The sequence below is a fragment of the Dromiciops gliroides genome, chromosome 1 (assembly GCF_019393635.1).
Source record: "Dromiciops gliroides isolate mDroGli1 chromosome 1, mDroGli1.pri, whole genome shotgun sequence".
NCBI lineage: Eukaryota > Metazoa > Chordata > Mammalia > Microbiotheria > Microbiotheriidae > Dromiciops > Dromiciops gliroides.
In genome coordinates, this window is record NC_057861.1 from 763424742 (window position 1) to 763445750 (window position 21009).

At 54.1% G+C, this 21009-nt stretch overlaps 1 protein-coding gene across 2 annotated transcripts in view; it reads left to right on the top strand.

Moving 5' to 3' along the window:
• Positions 1–2738: 2738 nt before the first annotated feature.
• Positions 2739–21009, top strand: part of VPS50 (VPS50 subunit of EARP/GARPII complex) — a 60152-nt gene continuing 41881 nt past the window's right edge. The window contains exons 1-12 of one of the 2 annotated variants that reach the window (XM_043977959.1): positions 2739–2942; positions 3295–3363; positions 5465–5587; positions 8323–8394; positions 10630–10683; positions 11311–11381; positions 11841–11958; positions 12038–12073; positions 12725–12807; positions 18004–18046; positions 18933–19031; positions 19186–19326. In XM_043977959.1, the coding sequence (XP_043833894.1) occupies positions 2910–2942; positions 3295–3363; positions 5465–5587; positions 8323–8394; positions 10630–10683; positions 11311–11381; positions 11841–11958; positions 12038–12073; positions 12725–12807; positions 18004–18046; positions 18933–19031; positions 19186–19326 (942 nt within the window). In that variant the 5' untranslated portion in view covers positions 2739–2909. The remainder of the gene's footprint in view (positions 2943–3294; positions 3364–5464; positions 5588–8322; positions 8395–10629; positions 10684–11310; positions 11382–11840; positions 11959–12037; positions 12074–12724; positions 12808–18003; positions 18047–18932; positions 19032–19185; positions 19327–21009) is intronic. The other variant, XM_043977960.1, reaches the window with a different exon arrangement.

Here is a 21009-nt window from a genome sequence, read left to right on the forward strand (position 1 = left end):
CCTTGACTCTCCCTTCGGATCTGGCCTGAATCCTTCCTCCACAGGGTGCCTGGACCCCAGCCAGGAGACAAGGAGGGGGCCAGAGGCACTGGTGTGGAGGCTGGAGTAAGGAGTCTGTGGGGAGGAGTGTGTCTATAGGTGGGTGAGACTTCTCATCAGACAGTAACGTCCTTGGCTGCAGAGACTGACTGTTCTCCCAGAGCTTAGTACAGTGTTTGGCACACAGAAAGTGCCTAATAAATGTTTATTGCTCAATTGTCTTTGGTGGTCTCTGGGGAGACTGGATGGTGCTGGGGGAAGTGGGGTGGATTCCTGCTCTGCTGTGAGGGGAGGAACTCGGAAATTTGCCAAGTATGCTTTTTGTGTGGGGTAAGTTCCAGCCCCATTAGGTAATGGCTGACAGGGCCCAAAACTGACCTCTGCAGTATAGCCATCGCCATGGGCTTCAGACTCCAAAAGGTAACTGGGAGATAGCAGATGCCCGCGTCCTCTAAAGGGGACCATCGGACACTGCTGCTAAGGCCTCGTGGGTTGGAATGTCCACTGCTCAGATCCCTGGGACAGAAAGCGGGGCTGCTGGTTTATAAGCTTGGATCCTCAACGTGGACAATTAGCCTCACCTTTCTTTAAGTCTGGAAACACTAAGGCCCCTTCGGCCAAGGTCAAGAGTATGAAGACGGCTGAGTGACCTGCGGTGTTTCTGAACTCTTGTCTGTAGGAAAGGTGCCTGTGCAAATCAGAAGGGACTCCTCTCTGCCTTCCTGCCTAGGTAGATGGAATGTATGTGAGTGGGGGTATGTGAGTAAGGGGTTGGATCTTCTCAGATAGATGGGGCAAACAAGGGGGGTGAAATCCTTTTAGAGATGTATGTGGGAAAATGGGTCCTTTTGTGTGTGGGGAAGACCCTCTTTTTTTTTTTTAAGTACTTTATTATTTTCCAGTTACATATAAGGAGTTTTCAACATTTGGGTTTTTTGTTTTGTTTTTTAAACGGTGCAATGAGGGTTAAGTGACTTGCCCAGGGTCACACAGCTAGTAAGTTTTAAGTGTCTGAAGTTGGATTTGAACTCAGGTCCTCCTGAATCCAGGGCAGGTGCTTTATCCACTGCGCCACCTAGCTGCCCCTCAACATTTATTTTCATAGGATTTTTAGTTCCAAATTTTTCTCCCACCCTCCTCTCCAAGATGGAAAGCAGTCTGATATAGGTTGTGTATGTACAATCACATTAAACACATTTCTACATTACTTATCTTGTGAAAGAAGAATCAGAACACAAAGGAAAAACCTCAAAAAAGAAGGAAAAAGGCATTTGCAGCTTCAGGCTCAGCCCTTCCCTGGCCTGGCTGTGCTTCTGACTCAACCTTAGAAAGCCCTTTAAATTTCAGATATGCTCGTTTTGTTCATAATTTTGCTAATCTGCTTTTGTCTTTAATTAGTAACCTTCTAAAGCATTTGTATTATGAAAGGACTGACAGACAATATAGAGGGGTTAAAGAAGAAAAACTTAAGCTGAATAAAATTGCTATCATCATAAAAAAAAGGAAAAAAAAAAACAGTCCCAAAGTAGAAACAGTCTGGTTCAATTTGCATTCATAATCCAATCTGCATTCATAATGGGAGACCCTCTTGAGTCAAAGAGGTATGTGTGGGTAGGGGGCTGCATCTTCTCAGGTGGAGTGTGTAGGTGGGGCAGGGTCCTCTCAGATGCTCACCAGGAAACCAGAGATGTGCTCATGAATTCTGGGTGTCAGTGTGAAATGTGGAATTGTCCTTCCGTCTCCAAATGACAAGAATAAAAATGAGGACAGTGCCACCAGCCCTGAGTGGTTGGTGTGCAAGTAGCAGAGAGCTTTGGGCTTGGAACCCAAGATGTGGGTTCGAGTCCCTGCCGGCCCTTGCCACTAGGTGACCTTGGGAAAGTCACTTGGCCGCACTGGTGTCGTTTCTGATCTGTGTAGGGATGTGGTCAGATGGATCCCAGTGGCCATGGGCTGCCAGGCTGCCAGTCCCCTGCGGCGCCTAGGGCATGGCACTCGGTGCCGAGTTCCCGTGCTCTGCATCCCCAGGTAGGACTGGATCCCGGGGTCTCTGCCTGCTCCCCGGCTGCTGCTGCTTCGGGAGCCACAACTTGCTGCTTCCTGGCAGAGCCGCCAGGCTCCAGTGGGCGCAGCGGGGGCCCCCCCCCCTCCCCGGCCCCGCCATCCCCTAGTTGTGTGAGAGGTCAAGTTTAACTCTAGGGTTTCCCCCGCCCCCGCCGGCTCTGAAGCCGAGGTGGCTTCTGGGGGAGGGGTGCCCCCAGACATCCAGCCCACCCCTCAGGTCTCGGCCAATACAGGCCCCGCCCATCTTCTAGGCCCCGCCTACAGACGGTCCCCCTCTTCTTAGCCACGCCCTGTCTCCCTCCGGATTCTCTCCTTTGCTTCGGTCCCGCCTTTCGTCTTTTCCTCTCCACTCTCCGAGCTCTCCTGTGTTTATGCTCCGCCCCCAGCCCAATTCTCGCCACTCTCCAGGCTCGTTGGTCCCTTGGCCCCGCCTTCTTCTTGCTGGGCCTTCTCCTCCCTGCGGAGCCGCAAAGCCCCGCCTCGCCTCCGGCTCCTCCCTCCCCTGGCCGACCTCGCCCTTTGCGCGGTGCCTGTCGGGAGTTGTAGTTCGAACTCGGGAGTTGTAGTTCCGGCTCGCTTCCCACGTTCCGGGACAAGAACTACACTTCCCAGTATGCCTCGCGCCTCCGCTGCGGGTCACGTGAGCATCCACCATGGCTTCCTGGAGCGGCTCTGGCAGAGGCGGGCGCGGGGCCTGATCCGAGGACCCCCGAGGTATCCCTCCCCCTATTTCCCCGGCCTCGGGGCCGCTGAGCCTCCTACCTGCCCCCCAACCCCGCCCCGCCCCGCCCCGCCCCGCCTCCACCATGCAGAAGATCAAGTCGCTCATGGCCCGCCAGGTGAGTTGGGGGCGGGGAGGGAGGGGCGGCCTGGGGCCAGGCACGGAGGTCTGGGGAGCCCCGGCCCTGCCCTGGCTCCTGGTCCACTCAGGCCACGGGTCTTTCTCAGAGCATCACGCTCTGATTGTTCGGGGATCGTTGGCGACTCGCAGCCTCCTCCTGCCTCAGTTTCCCCGCTCGTAAAACTGGGGACCTCCCAGAGCAGCTCTGAGGATGCGTAGGGAGGGCCTGGCATGTAGTCGGCGCCTAATCAGTGCTGATCTTCCCTTCCCGGGGGTCTACTAGAGATACAGACCCGGGACTTCTCCTGCCCCCGAGTGGTGCCCCTTGACCCTCTTCCTTTTCGTTCCAGGGCCTCAAGAGCCCTCAGGACAGCCTCGGTGACCTGAACCCCATCGAGAACCTCCGGATGCCCAACAAGGTAGGGAGGGGAGGGGAGGCTGGGGTCGGGGGGAAGCCGGTGTGGGGGGGTGCGGCACTCTGGCCCTGGGGCCGCCTCCTGCGGGCCCTTGAACCTTTCTGTGCACCTACTGTGCGCTGTTAATGTCCCCATTTTACAGGCGAGGAAACTGAAGCAGGCAGCAGGAAGAGCTGTGCCTGTGGTCCCCAGCTGGGCTGTGGCTGAGGCTGGTTTAGGGGGATAGGTAGGCGCGCTCCTGCACACACACACACACACACACACACACACACACACACACACACACACACACACACACACACACAGTCAGGTGACAGACGGGGTCGAAACCTGCTCTGTTCCCAGGGTCAGTGCACAGTAGGAGCTTAAGAAATGTCTGTTGTAGGAAATCAAGCCATGCGGTCCCCTGGGGGTCCTGGATGGGAATTTTGTGGACGGGACCGGGTCCCAGCCGGGAGAGGCTGAGTGGTGGAGAGAGTGTTTGGAGAGAGGGGGAGAGGGCATTTACAAGGCGCCTACTACGTTCTAGGGGTTCAGATGGCCCACGAAAGTGGGAGGGAGGGCAGTGAGGGGGAGGGGCACTGGGTGAGGCTCAGGACCCCGGGGCCTCTGAAGGGAGGCCAGGAGAGGAAGTCATGGAGGCAAGGGGGGAGAGGGCGAGTGGAAGTCCCTGGCCTGGACGCAGACCAGACTGCCTGGGAGGAGGAGGCATGGCTGATGGATGGGATGACATTCCAGAGAGAAGCCATCCTAGAATGGAAGCTTTTTGAGGGCAGGCACAGGTTTGGTTTTGTTATAGCTTCAGGCTTAGCCCATACATAGGTGCTTTTTCCATGATTGCTGAATTGCCCCACGGGAGCAGAGGAGTCCCAGGAGAGAGGGGAGCTGCCTTGGCCTCCTCTGTCCTCTGGGATCCTGCTCTTCATCCTCACCTCGATTTGTCCCAGTCTCACCTTATTTGACCTAGGACTCAGGGAACAAGAAAAATCCTGACTGGCTCTTGGTCCGAGTGGCCCTCTGGGACCCCTTCTCAGGGGACAGTGGCAGAAGGGGCCTGGCCTCCTCACCTGAAGGGCTTCTCTAGACCAGTGAGAGGGGAGTGGGCTGCTGGCCTCCCCCCGGGGACCAGGAAAGCCCCCACTGTACTTGGCACAGTACCCCCGCCGTGGTGCAGAGGGTTTGGGGGAGCTTCCTCTTAGACTGGAAGCTCTTGGAGCTCAGGGCCACTTGTGCACAGGCAGCATTTTCGTTTTCCTTCGCTGTGGCCGTCCAGGTTCTCCTGGTGCCTGTTGGCAGTGCCTGCCCACCCATGTCCCTTCCAGGGCCTGGATTGGAGAGGACCTGCTCTTTGGCTGGATGCCCGCTAGAGGGCGCCAAGAGCGTAGCAGAGTGGAGCCCAACGTCTGCCTGCCAGGCAGTAACAAGGATGGCTACTTCATTTTGTGTGTTTTAATTAGAGATGATTTAGGAACAACATCTGTGAAGTTGGCTTCCCCAGGGTTTTTGCTGGTGGCCGTAGCAGAATTGTGGGGGAGCAGGTCCCCAGGGAGCCTCTGCCCCAGGGCTCCCCCTCTGCTGGGTCAGGGGCCTCATGAGGCATTGGAGGGGGCAGTGACTGTGCCAGGGGTGAGACAGAGACGAGGATGAAATAGGCCCTGCCCTGTAGGAGCTTCCCTTATGTTGGGGGGAAACAGCAGGTGCTTAATAAGTGTACGAAGGACAGATAGAAAAGAAACCCAGGGGCAGAGGGAATGAGGGCTGCGTTAGTGTTGCTCATGCAGGGGCTTACAGAGGGTTTCTCATGGTGATGTGGCTTGTCAGGTTGGTGGCTGCCCTCCTGGGAAGTGGATGCATCCAGAGTTCAGTGAGTGGGCATTGGAGTTGTAGGAGGGCAGGGATGCGTGGGGCCAGCCTCCAGGGGTGGCTGTAGCCACTTGGCATTCATGAGCTCTAGGGCCTCAGGGGTCAGCTCGGCCTCCTTGACCAGCCCAGGGGCCCAGAAGACTCTTGGTGTCTCTTGTAGGGTGGGGAGCAAGGCTTGGCCTCTGGCCCGGCTCCTTGGTTAGTCAGCTCTTGGTCAACCTAGCCTTGTGGTTTTTTAAAGGAGGAATTGCGGGAGCTTAGGGAACAGCCCATCGACCCCCAAGCACAACAAGAGATCATCAACAGCATCGAGGATGTGTACTTCTCAACTGACTCATTTGATATCGTGAAGTATGAGATGGAGGTAAGGGCAGTGGCTTCTGCAGGGATGGCAAGGGCAGAGGCCGCCAGGTGGCTTCAGGTGCTGGACCACGTATAGCTGGAGGAGCTCAAGGGCTTGTATCCCCCTCATTCAGCTGCCTTCATGCTCCTGCTTTGTGATGTGGGAGGTTTGGAGGGATGGTTGGCACCTGGGGGGATGCCCCTACTCCCAGGCCCCCACGGGTTCCCCCAAACTCCTGTGTTGGCAGAGGGTGTCCTTGTATAAGCTGTTTTGCCCTCATGGTGCCTGCTCGCCACGTTTCTAGGACAAAGCATGTTTGCCATGGCATTTTGGAGGCCCTGGGAGCTCACCTGCCCACGGGAACAGCAGCAGCTGTTGACCATAAGGTGGGGCTTTGGGGCAAGAGGGGCTCCAGGCCCCTGGGCCTGGCCTGCAGTGGGCACTGGTGATAGGGAGGGTTATAGTACCACTTTGGGAGCAGGGCCAGTATAGTAGTATAGCTTTGCCTAAACTGGTATTGGAAAGGGAGGAGGGGCTAGGTAATAAAGGGCTTTGAATGCCAAACCGAGCATTTTGAATTTGATAGGAAGCCACGGCAATTTGTTGAATAGAGGGGAGTGACATGATTAGACCTACATTTTAGGAAAATCATTTTGGTGCCTGAATGGAGCATGAACTGTAGTGGGGAGAAACCTGAGGCAGGCAGATCGCCCACCCCCACCCCCTTGGTCCCCAGGCTACTCCAGTAGTCTAGGTGTGAGGTGCTGAAGGCCTGTACTAGGGTAGGGGGTAAGGTCAGAGGAGAGAAGGAGGAGTATTGGGGAGATGCTGCAGAGGTGAAATTGACCAGAGATGCTTTAGAGGGGACGGTGACCAGAGATGTTATATGGGTGAAATCAGCCAGAGGTGTTCTAGAGGAATTGACCAGAGATGCCACATAGGGGAAATTGACTAGAGATGCTCTAGAGAAATTGACCAGAGATGTTATATGGGTGAAATCAGCCAGAGGTGTTCTAGAGGAATTGACCAGAGATGCCACATAGGGGAAATTGACTAGAGATGCTCTAGAGAAATTGACCAGAGATGTTATATGGGTGAAATCAGCCAGAGGTGTTCTAGAGGAATTGACCAGAGATGCCACATAGGGGAAATTGACTAGAGATGCTCTGGAGAAATTGACCAGAGATGTTATATAGGTGAAATCAGCCAGAGGTGTTCTAGAGGAATTTATCAGACATGCTGCATAGGGGAAATCAGCCAGAGATGCCACATAGGGGAAATTGACTAGAGATGCTCTAGAGAAATTGACCAGAGATGTTGTATAGGTGAAATCAGCCAGAGGTGTTCTAGAGGAATTGACCAGAGATGCTGCATAGGGAAATGGACTAGAGATGCTGTTTAAGTGAAGTCAGTAGGCACTATATCAGATGGGGCTGGGGGTGGGTAGAGAGTGAGGATGATTCCTAGAGTGGGAGCCTGAGGCACTTGGAGGATGGGGATGCCCTCGACAGTAATAGGGTGGGTGGGGGTGGAGGGTTTATGGGAAAGGTAATGAATGAGTTCCGTGGTGAGCATGTTGAGCCTTGGAGAAGGCCCTGTCAGGGAGGAGGCAGGAGGCTCAATCACAAGGGGAGGAGGTATGAGTGGACTTTGAGGTAAGGGAGGCATTGACTGTTCTCCTAGTCTTTTTAGGAGTTTGGCTGTGAGTGAGTAGAGATGGGTGGGATGGCAGCTAAGGAGCATCACAGAGCATAGAGTCCTGGGGCTGGAGTTAGGGAGAGCTGAGTTCAAATGTGGCCTCAGGTACTTCCTAGCTGTGTGACCCTGGGCCAGTCATTGAACCTCCGACTGCCTGCACTGCATCATCAGGATGGGGATAGTAAGAGCACTGACCTCCCAGGATTGTTGTGAGGATCAAATGAGAGGATATTTACAAAGTCTTGGTGCCAGGCCTGGTTTGTGGGGCCTGGCTCTATACATATGAGCTATGCTGATGATGGCTTCGGGAGGGGGCAAGGTCTAGGGAAGATTTTCCAGGGTGGGAGAGACCCTGGACCCAGTAGGTTGGGAGAGATTAATATGAGTAAGGGAGGGGAGAGTCAGTGGACAGAGCTGCTGATGGGAATGGGCCAGGGTGGGTCACTGGGCATTGGTAAAGAGCTGTTACTCTCAGAGACAGAGAGCTCTGGATGCTCGGGCTCCCGCCTCCCACCCTGCAGGCAGTCCCCCTCCCTGGGCCTCCACTTCCTGATTTGTCAAATGAAGGTGATGAACTTAATATCCTCTGAGAAGCTTTTGAGCTTGAACTCTGTTACCCTGAGAATGAAGTAGAAGGGCCTTCTTGGCCCCCCCCACCCCCCAATTTAAAGATGAGGAAGCTGCCCAAGGTCACCGAGTGAGCCAGTAATCTGTAGTGGGGTTTGAATCCAGGCCTCCCTAGCTTTAAGTCCAGGTTGAATGATACTAGCGCATGGGGTAACATGGGGCATGGCAGCCTTGGGGCACTGGGGGTTGGGGGGCAGCCCCTCGGGGTCTAGAGGAACATGCATTTGAAGGCGATTCAGTATGGTGGCAAGGGCAGTCAGACGCAAGAGAAGGCCGATTGATGGTGGGGGAGAGACCCAGGGCTGAGGGCTGAGCAGGGGGCGGGGGAGCCCAAGCCAGACTCTGTGCTTGGGGCCTCCCCATTCATACCTCCGCTGACTGCGGAGCTCCCAACCCCAACCCTTTGTCCCTGTTGGTGGTTTTGCCCACAGAAGCTCCCTCCTGTTCTCAATTTGCAAGAATTGGAGGCGTACAGAGACAAGCTGAAGCAGCAGCAGGCCGCTGTAAGTACCCAAGAGTCAATGCGGACTTGTGGCGGGAGAGCCACCATGGCTGGCGCTGGCTGTGGGGCATGCTGGGCCCGCCTCTGGCCCCGGGGTGGGGGGGAGACTCAGAGAAGAGCCTTTCAGCTGGATGCCAGAGAGATTTCCTCTTCTGGGTCGCCATACCAGGTCACACCAGGTTGTGTGGCACACTTTCTGGCCTCCTGTGCCCAGGAACCTTCTTGGCCGTGCTTGGGCCCTGCAGTGATTGACCCACGTGGGCCCAGAGTGTAGTCCAGGCTGTGAGCCGTGTGAGCCAGGCCAAGGCCTGCGGGGCTCTGTGCCTGTACCTTGAGAGGGCTAAGCTGCAGCCCTTCTCATTTATGAGAAGACTGAGTCCCAGGGCATGTGGTGAGATGTTGTGGCAGAGCTGGTCCTCTGGGCGCTTCACTCATTGCTCCCCATGGAGCTAAAGGATTCGTCTGGCAGATCCTTCATCTTAATGGCTCCCAAATCCTCTGCCTGTGGTCAGGGGCAGTAGCGCCTGCAAGGAGTAGGGAGGTCTGCCCCTCGGCCCTGGGCTCCCCTGGTCCTTGGTGGCAGCTGGGTACTAGACCAGCTTTTTTTTGTCATAAAATTATTTTATTGGGGCAGCTAGGTGGCGCAGTGCATAGAGCACCGGCGCTAGATTCAGAAGGACCTGAGTTCAAATCCAGCCTCAGACCCTTGACACTTACTAGCTGTGTGACCCTGGGCAAGTCACTTAACCCCAATTGCCTCACCAAAAAAAAAAAAAGTATTTTATTACTTTTCAGTTACACGTAAAGATAGTTTTCAACATTTGTTTTCTTTTTTCTTTCTTTTTTTTTTTTTATGGTGCAATGAGGGTTAAGTGACAGGGCCAGTAAGTGTCCGGTGTTTGAGGTCAGATTTGAACTCAGGTCCTCCTGAATCCAGGGTTGGTGCTTTATCCACTGTGCCACCTAGCTGCCCCCTCAACATTTGTTTTCATAAGATTTTTAGTTCCAAATTTTTCTTCCCTCCTTCCCTTCCCTCCCCACTTCCCAAGACAGAAAGCAATCTGATATAGATTATTTATTTATTTATCTATCTATCTATCTATTTATTTGTGGGGCAATGAGGGTTAAGTGACTTGCCCAGGGTCACACAGCTAGTAAGTGTCAAGTGTCTGAGACGGGATTTGAACTCAGGTCCTCTTGAATCCAGGGCCAGTGCTTTATCCACTGTGCCACCTAGCTGCCCCATAATATAGATTATATATGTACAATCACATTAAACATATTTCTACATTAGTCATATTGTGAAAGAAAAATTAGAAAAGGGAAAAACCTCAAAAAAGAAAAAAAAACAAAAGTAGAAACAGTCTGGCTCAATCTGCATTCAGAATCCCCAGTTCTTTTTTCTGGGTGTGGAGAACATTTTCCATCATGAGTTCTTTGGAACTGTCTTGGATTGTTGCACTGCTGAGAAGAGCTAAGTCTGTCACAGTTGATCATCACCTAGTGTTTCTGTTACTGTGCACAGTGTTCTCCTGGTTCTGCTCACTTCGCTGAACATTAGCCCACTTAAGTCTTTCCAAGGTTTTTCTGAAATCTGCCTGCTCATCGTTTCTTACAGCACAATAGTATTCCATCACCCTCATATACCACAACTTGTTTAACCACTCCCCAGTTGATGGGCATCCCCTCGATTTCCAATTCTTTGCTACCACTAAGAGAGCTGCTATCCATGTTTTTGTACGTGTGGGGGTCCTTTTCTCTTTTTTATGACTTCTTTGGGATACAGACCTAGTAGTGCTATTTTTAATTTTTTATAATTTTTTTTTTTTGTTTGGTAGGGCAGTGGGGGTTAAGTGACTTGCCCAGGGTCACACAGCTAGCAAGTGTCAAGTGTCTGAGGCTGGATTTGAACTCAGGTCCTCCTGAATTCAGGGCTGGTGCTTTATCCACTGTACCACCTAACTGCCCCCCTAGTAGTGCTATTACGGGGTAAAGGGTATGCACAGTAAACCCATCTTTTTTGTTCGTGCCCTGGCACGGTGACTGGGGGCTCTACATACCAGCACAGAGTTGGGGGGGGTGCTTAGGGTGTGAGGGCCCAGGTGGGCAGATTGGCTCATAAGGTTAGTGTGGCGGTATGGGGAGGGTGACTGCAAAAGAAATGGAGCTGTCCTTGATGTAAACCCTCGCTGTCTGTCTGTCCATCTGTCCACTGGTCCTGCCTTTGCTTGTGGAGGTCTCTAAGAAAGTCGCTGATCTGATCCTTGAGAAACAGCCTGCTTATGTCAAGGTAGGAGGGCAGGCCGGGGCGGGGTCCAGGTGGGCGGGCCTGGGAGAGCCTCCTTAGGTGTGGGCGGGATCAGGCAGCCTCCCTTCCCTGCATCTCAGGGGCTGGGGAGCTCACTGACCCCGATTACATGCTGGTCTGAGAGGTGCTCAGCTGTTTTTTCTTCAAGCTTGAGAGGCTCTGTCTCCACAGACACCTGGGCCTGGGTCTCCTGGCCCAGGACACCAGAGGAGCAGCCTCCAGTCCACTTCCAGGCCATGCCCCTAGATTTCGGCCCCCAGCTTCATAGGCAAGGCCTCTTTGGCCTGGGGAAGCCTGGAGATGTCTGTGGCCAGTAGGGCTTGGCGGTCAGGTCGGCCTCAGGGTAGCCGCTGGGAGACAGGTGATAGCGGGTCTGAGATTGGACGTGGCTGCGGCTGCCTGCCCCCCTCGAATAGTGGGGTCTCCGCTTGCCGGCCTCCATCGTTAGGCTGTGAATCCCAGGACAGGAGTGGGCTGCCGTCAGGCGTCTGGGCGAGCTGCCGTCTCGGACGTTTGCTCAGCACGTTTCCCACAGTTCTCGGCCGTCAGAGCCGCTGGCTGGAGAGGAGCAGGAGGCAAGAGCGGTGACCCATTTGTGCTTCCCTGCAGGAGCTCGAGAGAGTGACCTCACTGCAGACAGGTCTTCAGTTGGCCACTGTCATTTGCACGAATGGAAGGAGGTATGCGGCCGATGGGGAGCACTTAGGGAGCAGCTTCAGGAGAAGCCCAAGGGTTAACGCTGCCCTCCTTGTGGGCTGGTGATCACTTGTGCAGGGCTAGTGCAGGGCTTGACAGGAGCCTGGGGGCAGACCCCAGGCCATCCCTAGGGCTGCCCCAGGGCGCTTCCTCGTGCAGAGAGCCCCATGGCCTAACCCGGGGCTGCCCTTCCCCAGCTCATGGTCCATGGGACTCCAGGACCTCCACGCTGCTGCCTCTCTGGCCCTCTGGGCTCTGAGGCCCGCCGCCCCTTCTGGGCAGTGCCCTGGAGGCTGGCCACGGTCTGTGGCGCCTGGGCCTGTGAGTTGTGCCGACTGCTGAGGAAGCCGCCTTGTATCCTCGTGTCACCAAGCCTGCAGGGAATGGGCCGTGGCGACGGTCCCGGCTTTGCTTAGCCACCGTCTCTCTTCTCTCCTTTTTAGGCACCTGAATATCGCCAAGGAGGGTTTCACGCAGGCCAGTCTGGGTCTCCTGGCCAACCAGAGGAAGCGCCAGCTGCTGGTTGGCCTGTTGAAGTCCTTGAGGACCATAAAAACGCTGGTGGGTCTGGGGGCTTGGGGCACAGCCACTCTAAGCTGCCATGGGGCAAGGGTCTCATCGCTGCTGTTTGTTTTTCCAGCAAAGAACAGACGTGCGCTTGAGTGAGATGCTGGAGGTAAGCGAGGGGGATGGATTAGGGGCTTGGAGGAGGCCTCCACTCCCCATTTGTGTGTAGATTCAGCCCCAGAGCAGAGGTTTCCTTAGCTGTGTGGCCTTTCACCTAACTCTGGGGGTTGGGGAGACTCCAGAGAGCTCTCCTCCTGATGTCCCTCTCTGGCCCCCCAGGACAGTGATGGGGCCTATCACTATGCTCGGTGCCGTGTCCCTGTGGCCGGGAAACTGAGGCACTGAGTGCTGGGCTTTTTCATTTTCTGTTAAAGTAAGTTTTCTTGAAGACACGGCTGGTTTTGTGCAAAGCCTGCCTCAGTAGGGGCTTCTATGGTCAAGAGACCCCTTGCTCCCTCACAGTCACTCCCTTCTCAGAAAGAGGTCCGTGCCTTGGCCTGCCTCAGTTTCCCATTCTGCTTCCCCCTTCTCCCTACCTGCTCTGGGTTCTCCCCCTGGCCCAAGCACCCCTAGGCTCACTTCTCACCTCTGCCTTGGGCTGTGCTCACCAGCTGGGAGTTGTCCCTTCCTCTGTTGGTCCCTGTGAGGGGGGTCCCCACCTGGTGCCTGCCTGGGCCTCAGTAACATCTCCCTTGCTTCTTCTCACACAAATGCTGTGGCTTGCGTTTGAGCAGAGTCTCACACCGGTGTTTTCCTCAAGGAAGAAGATTATCCTGGAGCCATCCAGCTTTGCCTCGAGTGTCAGCAGGCGGCCAGCACGTTCCGACATTACAGCTGCATCAGGTATGGGGGCTGGGCTCAGGCTGCGAGGGGGCCTGTGAGGGGAGGGAGAGCAGGCAGAGCGCGTGGTTGATGCCCATTCCTACTGGTACATAGGGCAGCACAGTCCTTGGGGGTCCAGCGTCTCCCAGGGGCATCTCCACAAGCCTGGCGTGTTAGAATGACCTGGCACCCACATCTATCCAGCTGTGTCTAGTCTACCCTGATGCCCAGGGAGACATCCATTGGAAGAGACAGCCTTGCTCCATCTCTTAGGGGGAGCATTTTTAAAAAATGTATCTCCCCCTCCCCCATTGCATGTAAAAACAATTTTCAACATTTGTCTTAAAATTTCTGAGTTCCAAATTCTCTCTGTCACAGCTTTCCCTTTCTCATCCTTGGGAAGGCAAGCAATTTGATATATTCCATATTTGTCACATTGTGGAAGGAAAAAACAGACAAAAAATTAAAAATGCAAAAAATAAAAAGTCTGCTTCCATCTGCATTCAGACTCCATCAGCTCTTTCCCCGGAGGTGGTGGCATTTTCCATCATGAGTCCTTTGGAATCGTCTCGGGTCATTGTATCGCTGAGAAGAGCCGAGTCATTCACTGTGGCTGTGACTGAGCACAGTGTTCTCCTGGTTCGGCAAATCGCACTCAGCATCAGTCCCCTTCAGTCTTCCCAGGGTTTTCTGAGACCGTCCTGTTGGTCATTTCTCACAGCACGATGGTGGACCATCCTGGTCACATTCCGTAGCTTGTTCAGCCATTCTCCAGGGGGCGGGCAACCCCACAGCCCCAGAAAGTGCTGCTGTGGTAACATCTTTGTGGATGTGGGTCTTTTTCCTTTTTGTTTTTTACCCCTTTGAGATACAGCCTTAGCTGTGGTGGAGCTGGGTCAAAGGGTCTGCAGTTTGATAGCCCTTGGGACGTAGTTCCGGATCACTCTCCAGAATGGTTGGAGCACTTCACCACTCCACCAGCAGTGCATGAGTGTCCCTGTGTTCCCACGTCCCCTCCAACATTTGTCCTTTTCCTTTGCTGTCACATCAGCCACTCTGATAGGTGGGAGGTGATGCCTCAGAGCTGTGTTGATTTGCATTTTTTACATCAGTGGTGATTGAGAGTATTCTTTTTTTTTTTCTTTTTTTTTTTTAGTAAGGCAATTGGGGTTAAGTGACTTGCCCAGGGTCACACAGCTACTAAGTGTTAAGTGTCTGAGGCCGGATTTGAACTCAGGTACTTCTGACTCCAGGGCCGGTGCTCTATCCACTGCGCCATCTAGCTGCCCCCGAGAGTATTCTTTTATGGGACTATGGAAAGCTCTGATTTCTTCGTTTGAAAACTGTCTGTTCCTATCCTTTGACCATTTCTCAGGTGAGGACAATAGAAGCAGCATTTTCAGTCTGGCCACAGGATCCCACACCTTGAGAACTGGGAGGGAATTCAGAGACCACTTAGGACTTCATCTTCCTTTGACAGATCAGGAAACTGAGGTGCCTAAGTTGGTCTGCCAGGGCCTGGGGCCCCAAAGCCAGGGCAAGAGGCAGGATTCGAATCCTGGTCCTCAGATTCTACAGCCCATCCTTTGTTCCACTGGGTCTGGACGCCTTGACCGTTTAGTATCTGAGTCATATTCTGTAATGACACTTTGAGATGTGACTGATCCGGCCCAGGAGCCATGCCACAGACACATTCTGAATGCCCTGAGAAAGAGAGAGTGTCCCCTTCATAGTCACAGTTGGGAGTTGTGGTGCTGAAGCATGCCGGCCCAATGGGAGAGTTGGGGGCTTGCCCCGGTGCCCCAAGATGCTGCTTTTCCAGCTACACAGACGGACCCTTGGGATTGTCTTGGATCATTGCATTGCTGAGAGTAGTTAAGTCATTCACAATTGCTCATTTTTTTTTGTGAGGCAATTGGGGTTAAGTGACTTTCCCAGGGTCACACAGCTAGTAAGTGTTAAGCGTCTGAGGCCGGATTTGAACTCAGGTCCTCCTGAATCTAGGGCTGGTGCTCTATCCACTGCACCACTTAGCTGCCCCTACAGTTGCTCATTGAACAATACTGTTGTCACTATGCACAATGTCCTCCCAGCTCTGCTCACGTCACTATACATCAGTTGTTATACGTTACAATCATGTTAAACATATTTCCACATTAGTCATATTGTAAGAGAAGAATCAGAACAAAAGGGAAAAATGCAAGAAAGAATAAACAACAACAACAAAAGTGAAAATAGTATGCTTCAATCTGCATTCAGACTCCATAGTTCTTTTTCTATATGTGGAGAGCATTTTCCACCCTAAGTCTTTTGCATTGTCTTAGATCATTTTATTGCTGAGAAGAGTTAAGTCTTTCACAGTTGATCATCACACAGTGTTGCTATTACTGTGTACAGTGTTCTCTTGGTTCTGCTCACTTCACTAGATTCAAGCTGTTGACTTTTTTCTCATGTCTTTCCTGCATCCCCCTCATTTCTCTTTCCATTTTTTCCTCTACCTCTCTAACTTTATCTTCAAAGTCCTTTTTGAGCACCTCTATGGCCTGAGACTAATTCTTATTTTTCTTGGATGCTTTAGATATAGGGGCCCTGATGTTGGCATCTTCCTCTGAGGGTGCCCCTTGGTCTTCCTTGTTACTGAAGAAACTTTCTATGGTCCTCCCCTTTCTCTGTCGGCTCATCTTGCCTTTCTTTTACCAGACTTTTAGCTCCTTAAAGTGGGGCACTGTTTCCAGGCCGCAGTATCCCAAGATTCAGAAGGTCCCAAGTGGTATGAATTAAGGAGAATCAGGTTCGTCCCTCGCCCGGCCTGTTCCCTGGTCCATAGATGACCCCAGACCAACTTGCCAATCAACCAGCCTTGTGTGTTGTGGTTGTCAGCTCTGAGGAGCCTGTGCCCCTCCCCCACCTGGGCCACTGCTACTCGAGCCTACCCCCTGGTTCTCAGTAGGGGTGTAAAATCCAAGTTCTGCCTCAGCACCAGCAGAGACCCCTGTAGTCTCTTCCCTGCCCAGGGCTCAGCCCACTCACCAGACTGTGAGCTTAGTTCCAGACGACACTGGCGCTTCAGCTGATTCAGAGGCTCTGGGGGTCTGCTTCTCTGGTGAGGCCTTCCTGGGACTGGATCTGTGTCAGGGTGACTGTGGGGTTGGGCCCGACTCCTGTCTCAGCACAGCAGCTCCCTCCTTCTGACCTTCCAAGCCGTTCTTGGTTAGAAGATGATCTCAGCACATTCTTCTGTGGGTTTTGCTGCTCCAGCATTTTCCTGTGGCGTTATTTGGATGTTTTTTGGAGTGATCCTGTCATGAGTTCGAGAGCTCACTGTGTTTCCTCCACCATCTTGGCTCCGCCCCACTTTGAGTGTCTTTGTTAGCCCTCGGGCCCTGACCTAGAGTCTGCGCCAAGGTCCAGAGGAGGTTTTGGGACGTCTGGGACCCTGTGCTCCTCTTCAGCTTCTTTAGTCAGCCAGTTGAGTCCTGAGCATTGATTGAGCACCTGCTGTGTAAGAGGCCTAAGTCAGCCCCTGCTCTCCAGGAGCTCCCAAGTCAGTACAGACAGGCTGAATAGGAAGTTGGGAACAGACGGCAGGCACTGGAATGAGGGGGTGGGCTGGGATCTTAGTTGGGCCTTGGAGGCGGGAGAGGTCAGAGGTCAGAGCCTGGAGGATGGCAGCTGGGGTCCCTGGAAAGGGAGAAGGGGGCTCCATCATGAAGTGCTTTGAATGCCGAGGACAGTGTTTGTATTTGGTCCCGGGGGCCAAACCGAGCCCCTGCAATTTATTGAGTCGGGGGTGTTAGAGTCAGAATTGGGCTTGGATGATCAGACCTAGAATTGAGGACAGTCACCTGATTAGAAGGTGCACTGGAGTGGGGGGAGGCCAGAGGCAGGCAGACCCCCCCCCCCCAGGCTACAGCAATAGTCTAGATGTGAAGTGATGAGGGTCTGCATCAAGGTGGGGGCAGGGCAGGAGGAGAGAAGGGGCGAATTGGGGGGGATGCTCCAGAGGTGAAATCGACAGGCCTTGGTGCCATCTTGGATCTGGGGGTGAGAGAGTAAAGAGTCCAAGGGAACTCTTACATTGTGACCCTGGGGGAAGCATTTGGAGGGGAAGTTAACGAGTTGTTTCGGACATTGAGGTGAAGATGTCCCTTGGACTTCCCATTGGAGGTGTCTGAGAGGTATCTTCAGGTGCCTCTCTATTCCTGGCTGTCAGGCCTCCCGCACTCGCCCAGCCCCGTCTATTCATATATGTCTTCCTGGTGTGACGGATCTGTGCTGGGAAGATGGCTTTTGGCATGTTGGCTCCCGGAGGGCCCAGCCCGCTCTCTTCCCCCATCTGATTCTGGGCTGGGCTTGTAGCTGTCTCTCCAGAGGGACACACTACTAGGCTGCCCAGTCAGCTGCCATCTACCTGGGGGTGTCCCTTGGGCAGATGTTCCCAGTCCCCTTGGTGTTTCCTGTGCTGATGGCCAGACTCATCCTCTTGTCTGGTCTTGGGCCTCAGGAGGCCCTGTCCTGTTTCACGGCTGGACTCAGGCAGGATGACCTTGGTGGGGTTGTTGTCCTTTTAGTTTCCTTAGTTGGAGGAATCTTCTCCTAAGCTGTAAGAGAAGCCTGAACATCTGGCCTGCTAGTGGTCCTGACTCTCCTTGGGTCTTTCCTCTAAATGAGTGGTTCAGGATCCAAGATGTTTGTCCATTCCTCGGACAGAGACTAGGAGAGCGTCTGCGAGCTTTGACCTCAAGGTAGAAAGGCGGCTCTTTGTTAGTTTGTAAAAGATCACGTCCTGCTTTTGGCATCACCGTCATTCTCCACTGTCTCTCCTTCCCTGAGCCATCCCCTCTATTAAGGGCTTCAGAATAGAGGAAGAAGAAGAAAATGGTCAGCCCAGCTCACCAGCCTGCCAGAAAAGTCTGATGTTGGATGCAGTATTCCATACCTGTGGGCCCCTGCAGGGCCGGGATCTCAGGCCTCTGGATTTCACCACCTTCCGTTTGGACGGTTCAGTGGTGGTTGTATTCCCCTGGTCCCCTGCCAATGGGCGTCCCCTGGGAAGTGCTGCTGCCCCTGTTTGGCGGTCTCCAGGACCCCCTTCCTCTCTCACAAGTGGGGCTTGGGCTCCGAGGGTCTGGGCATTTTTGATGCTCTTTAGGCCTCTAGCCAAACTGCTTTTCAGAAAAAATAGGAAACTCTAATCTGACTCTTCTCCTTCAACAGTGAGCTGGACTCCAAGCTGCAGGACACCCTGGAACAAATTGAGGTAAGTTGGGAGGCCTTGGTGGGAGGGTCATGGTGGGGGTGGGGTGGGGGGGAGGGGGGGGGCGGGACAAGATGGGACAGCAGGACCCAGCAGTCAGTGCAGTGCAGCAGATTGCAGTGTGGTATATCCCAACATAGCACCATTGAACCCAGCCTAATGTGGCACAGCACCCCCAGCAGGCCAGGCAGTCAGGGTGGCAGGCTGCAGGCTGACTCGCTGAGCATCTTCCAGGAAGAACGTTGACAGGGCTTTGGCAATGGATGCACCTTTCCCTGGACAGAAGCTGAGAGTGGTCTTCTGGAGACTGGGCGCTTGTCCCCTACACGGGGACCATTAACCCCTGGAGGAAGCGCTCATGTTTCCCACAAGGGCGTTTTGTCCCTTTCCCCTTCAGAAGAAAATCCTACTTTAAATGAGAGTTCATGGACACTCAGGGGCACTGAGGCCTGCAGCACCAAGGCCACCACTCAAAGCCGTGGTCGCCACTCTGGCCTGTGTGGTTCACCCCAAAGTGTGGCCTCCCCTTGACATTGGGTGGCTGTTAGCAGGGGCCTGGCATTTGGGCCCTTGCAGACTCTGGGCTCCTGGAGCTGACTTCCTAGTGACTAAGAATCATCTTTAGTGAACCTGGACTGTGTGTGTTGGAGCCTTGGGGCATCTAGTCAATCTAAGCCCTAGTTTGACCAAGGGGGCAACTGTCTCAGGGAATGGGAGTGGTTTGCCTAAGGCCATGCAGACTGCACTAGCAGAGTGCAGGATTTGAAATCCGCTGGTGGGTCCTTCCTCCTGACTACTGCTTGGTGTGTCTGAGCGCAGCCCTGCTGGCCCTTCGGGCATCCTCCTGAGGGTTTCTCACCAGCCTTTCCTCACATGCTCTCCCTTTTAGGAGCAGCTGGACGTGGCGCTCTCCAAAATCTGCAAGAACTTTGATGTTGCCCACTACACCAAGGTGCAGCAGGCCTACAGGCTCCTGGGGAAGACGCAGGTGTGTCTGGGGGGCTGCCAAGGCAGGATCCCTAGCCCAGGCTAGTCTGGGGGCCATGGGCCTGTGTGTGCGTGTGTCTGTGTGTGCGGAGGGGCAGCCTGAGGTGGCCTGTGGTGGCCGGCCAGCCGAGTGACACTGTTTCCCTGCCCCACAGACTGCGATGGACCAGTTGCACATGCACTTTACGCAGGCCATCCACAACACCGTGTTCCAGGTGGTTCTGGGCTATGTGGAACTGTGCGCAGGCAACACAGACACGAAGTTCCAGAAGCTTCAGTACAAGGACCTCTGCACGGTGGGTGGCGATGGCAGCTGGGCCCGGAAGCCCCTTGGTCCCGGGTGGGGTGGGATGTGACTGAGAAAGAGAGGGGAGAGAGGAGAACCCCACGGCCAGTTTGCACGGGCCCGAGCCATCCCACGTGAATCCTTTTAGACCTGCAGTTATTTCCAGTGCCACTAACGACCCCTTTGTGCCCCAGAAGTTTTTACGCCACCCTCAGTGTTTAGGTATGTAAAATAGATAGACAAATCAAGCATTTCCTGGCAGATTTTTTTGCTACCTGCCCCCAGCCGCATCCAGTCACATGACCCCAGGTGGGATTTCGACCCACAGTTTAAGCAGCTTTGCTCTGGATGCTTGGGGTTGGGGGGGCGGGGAGGAAGGTGGGAGATTGGATACCGGCTTGAGGAGATGCTTTCTGTGGATGGTCAAGAGACCAGGGTATGTCTGTGGACCCAAGGGCCTCGGCCCAGAGATGGGGAGGGGGTGAAGATGAGAGAGTGGGACTGATTGGGGGCCAGTCTGTTCAGGAAGAATGGTGGGACCAAGGGCACTGACCTTGGCCTGGAGCAGGGCCTCTCCTTCCTCCAAGCTTGGAACCTTGCAGCTGACACAGTGAGTTCATGCCAGGCTCAGACCTGCTCACATCTTGTCTTATGGGTGCCTGGGCTTCTCCAGGCACAAGGGATGGCCACCATGGTTGTCCTTAAGCAGGGACAAATGAAGTCAAGAAAATCTGCTTTCTAAGCCCTGTCTTCCCTCAGGAAACAGGCAAACTGGGTGAAGTGACTTGACCAGGGTCACACAGGCGGTAAGCATCCGAGGCTGGATTCAGACTCAGGTCTTCCTGATTCCCAAGTTCTGTACTTTCTCTGCACCGCTGAGCTGGATGTCATCTGCAGAGAGATGCTGATTAAACTCTTGGAGCAGGTGGAGTGCAGCAGAAGAGAGGAGGGCAGAGCCTTGGGTGACATCCGCAGTTAGGAGGTGTGACCTGGGGGAGGATCCAGCCAAGGAGACAGAGAAGGAGTGGTCAGAGAGGGAGGAGGAGCACCCGGAGAGAGAAGGGGTGTCCCAGAGACCTAGAGAGGAGAATATTGATATGGAGGAGAGAGTGACCCACAGCGTCCCACGCTGCAGAGTGGTCAGGGATTGTGAGAACTGGGAAGAGGCTGTTGGGTTTGGTGATTAAGAGATCATTGGTGACTTGGGGTGGAAGGAGGCAGTTGGAAGCCAGAGTGGAAGGTGTGAAGAAGAGAGCAAGAGGAGAGAAAGGGGAGGTGCCTGTTGTGGGTAGTAAGGAGTCAAAGAAAGGGGGTGAGAGTAGAGGGCTTGAGGAGTCGAGTGATCCTTTTCTAGGAGTGGGGGAAGCCTTGGGCATGTTTGGAGATGTAGGAGGAGCCATTGCCTGTGAGGAGGTAGAAAGGAAAAAAACTAGAGGAGCAGAGGCCAGTGTGCCCATTGGGGGGCTGTAGGGAAGGAGGCAAGTTGGAGGTGACGACCAGGGTTTGGGGGTGAAGAGGAGAGGAGAGAGGAGGGGGCACAGGAGGTCCCTCCAGCTCAGAGATCTCTCCCCTGGCCTTGTGCAGCTCAAGGAAGAGGAACCTTGTGGTGGGTGTTGTGGGTGTTGTGGGAAGCCCTGCCTCCCCTTGTCTTGTCCTGAGCTGTGGGTCACCTTTCCCAGCCTTTCCCAACACA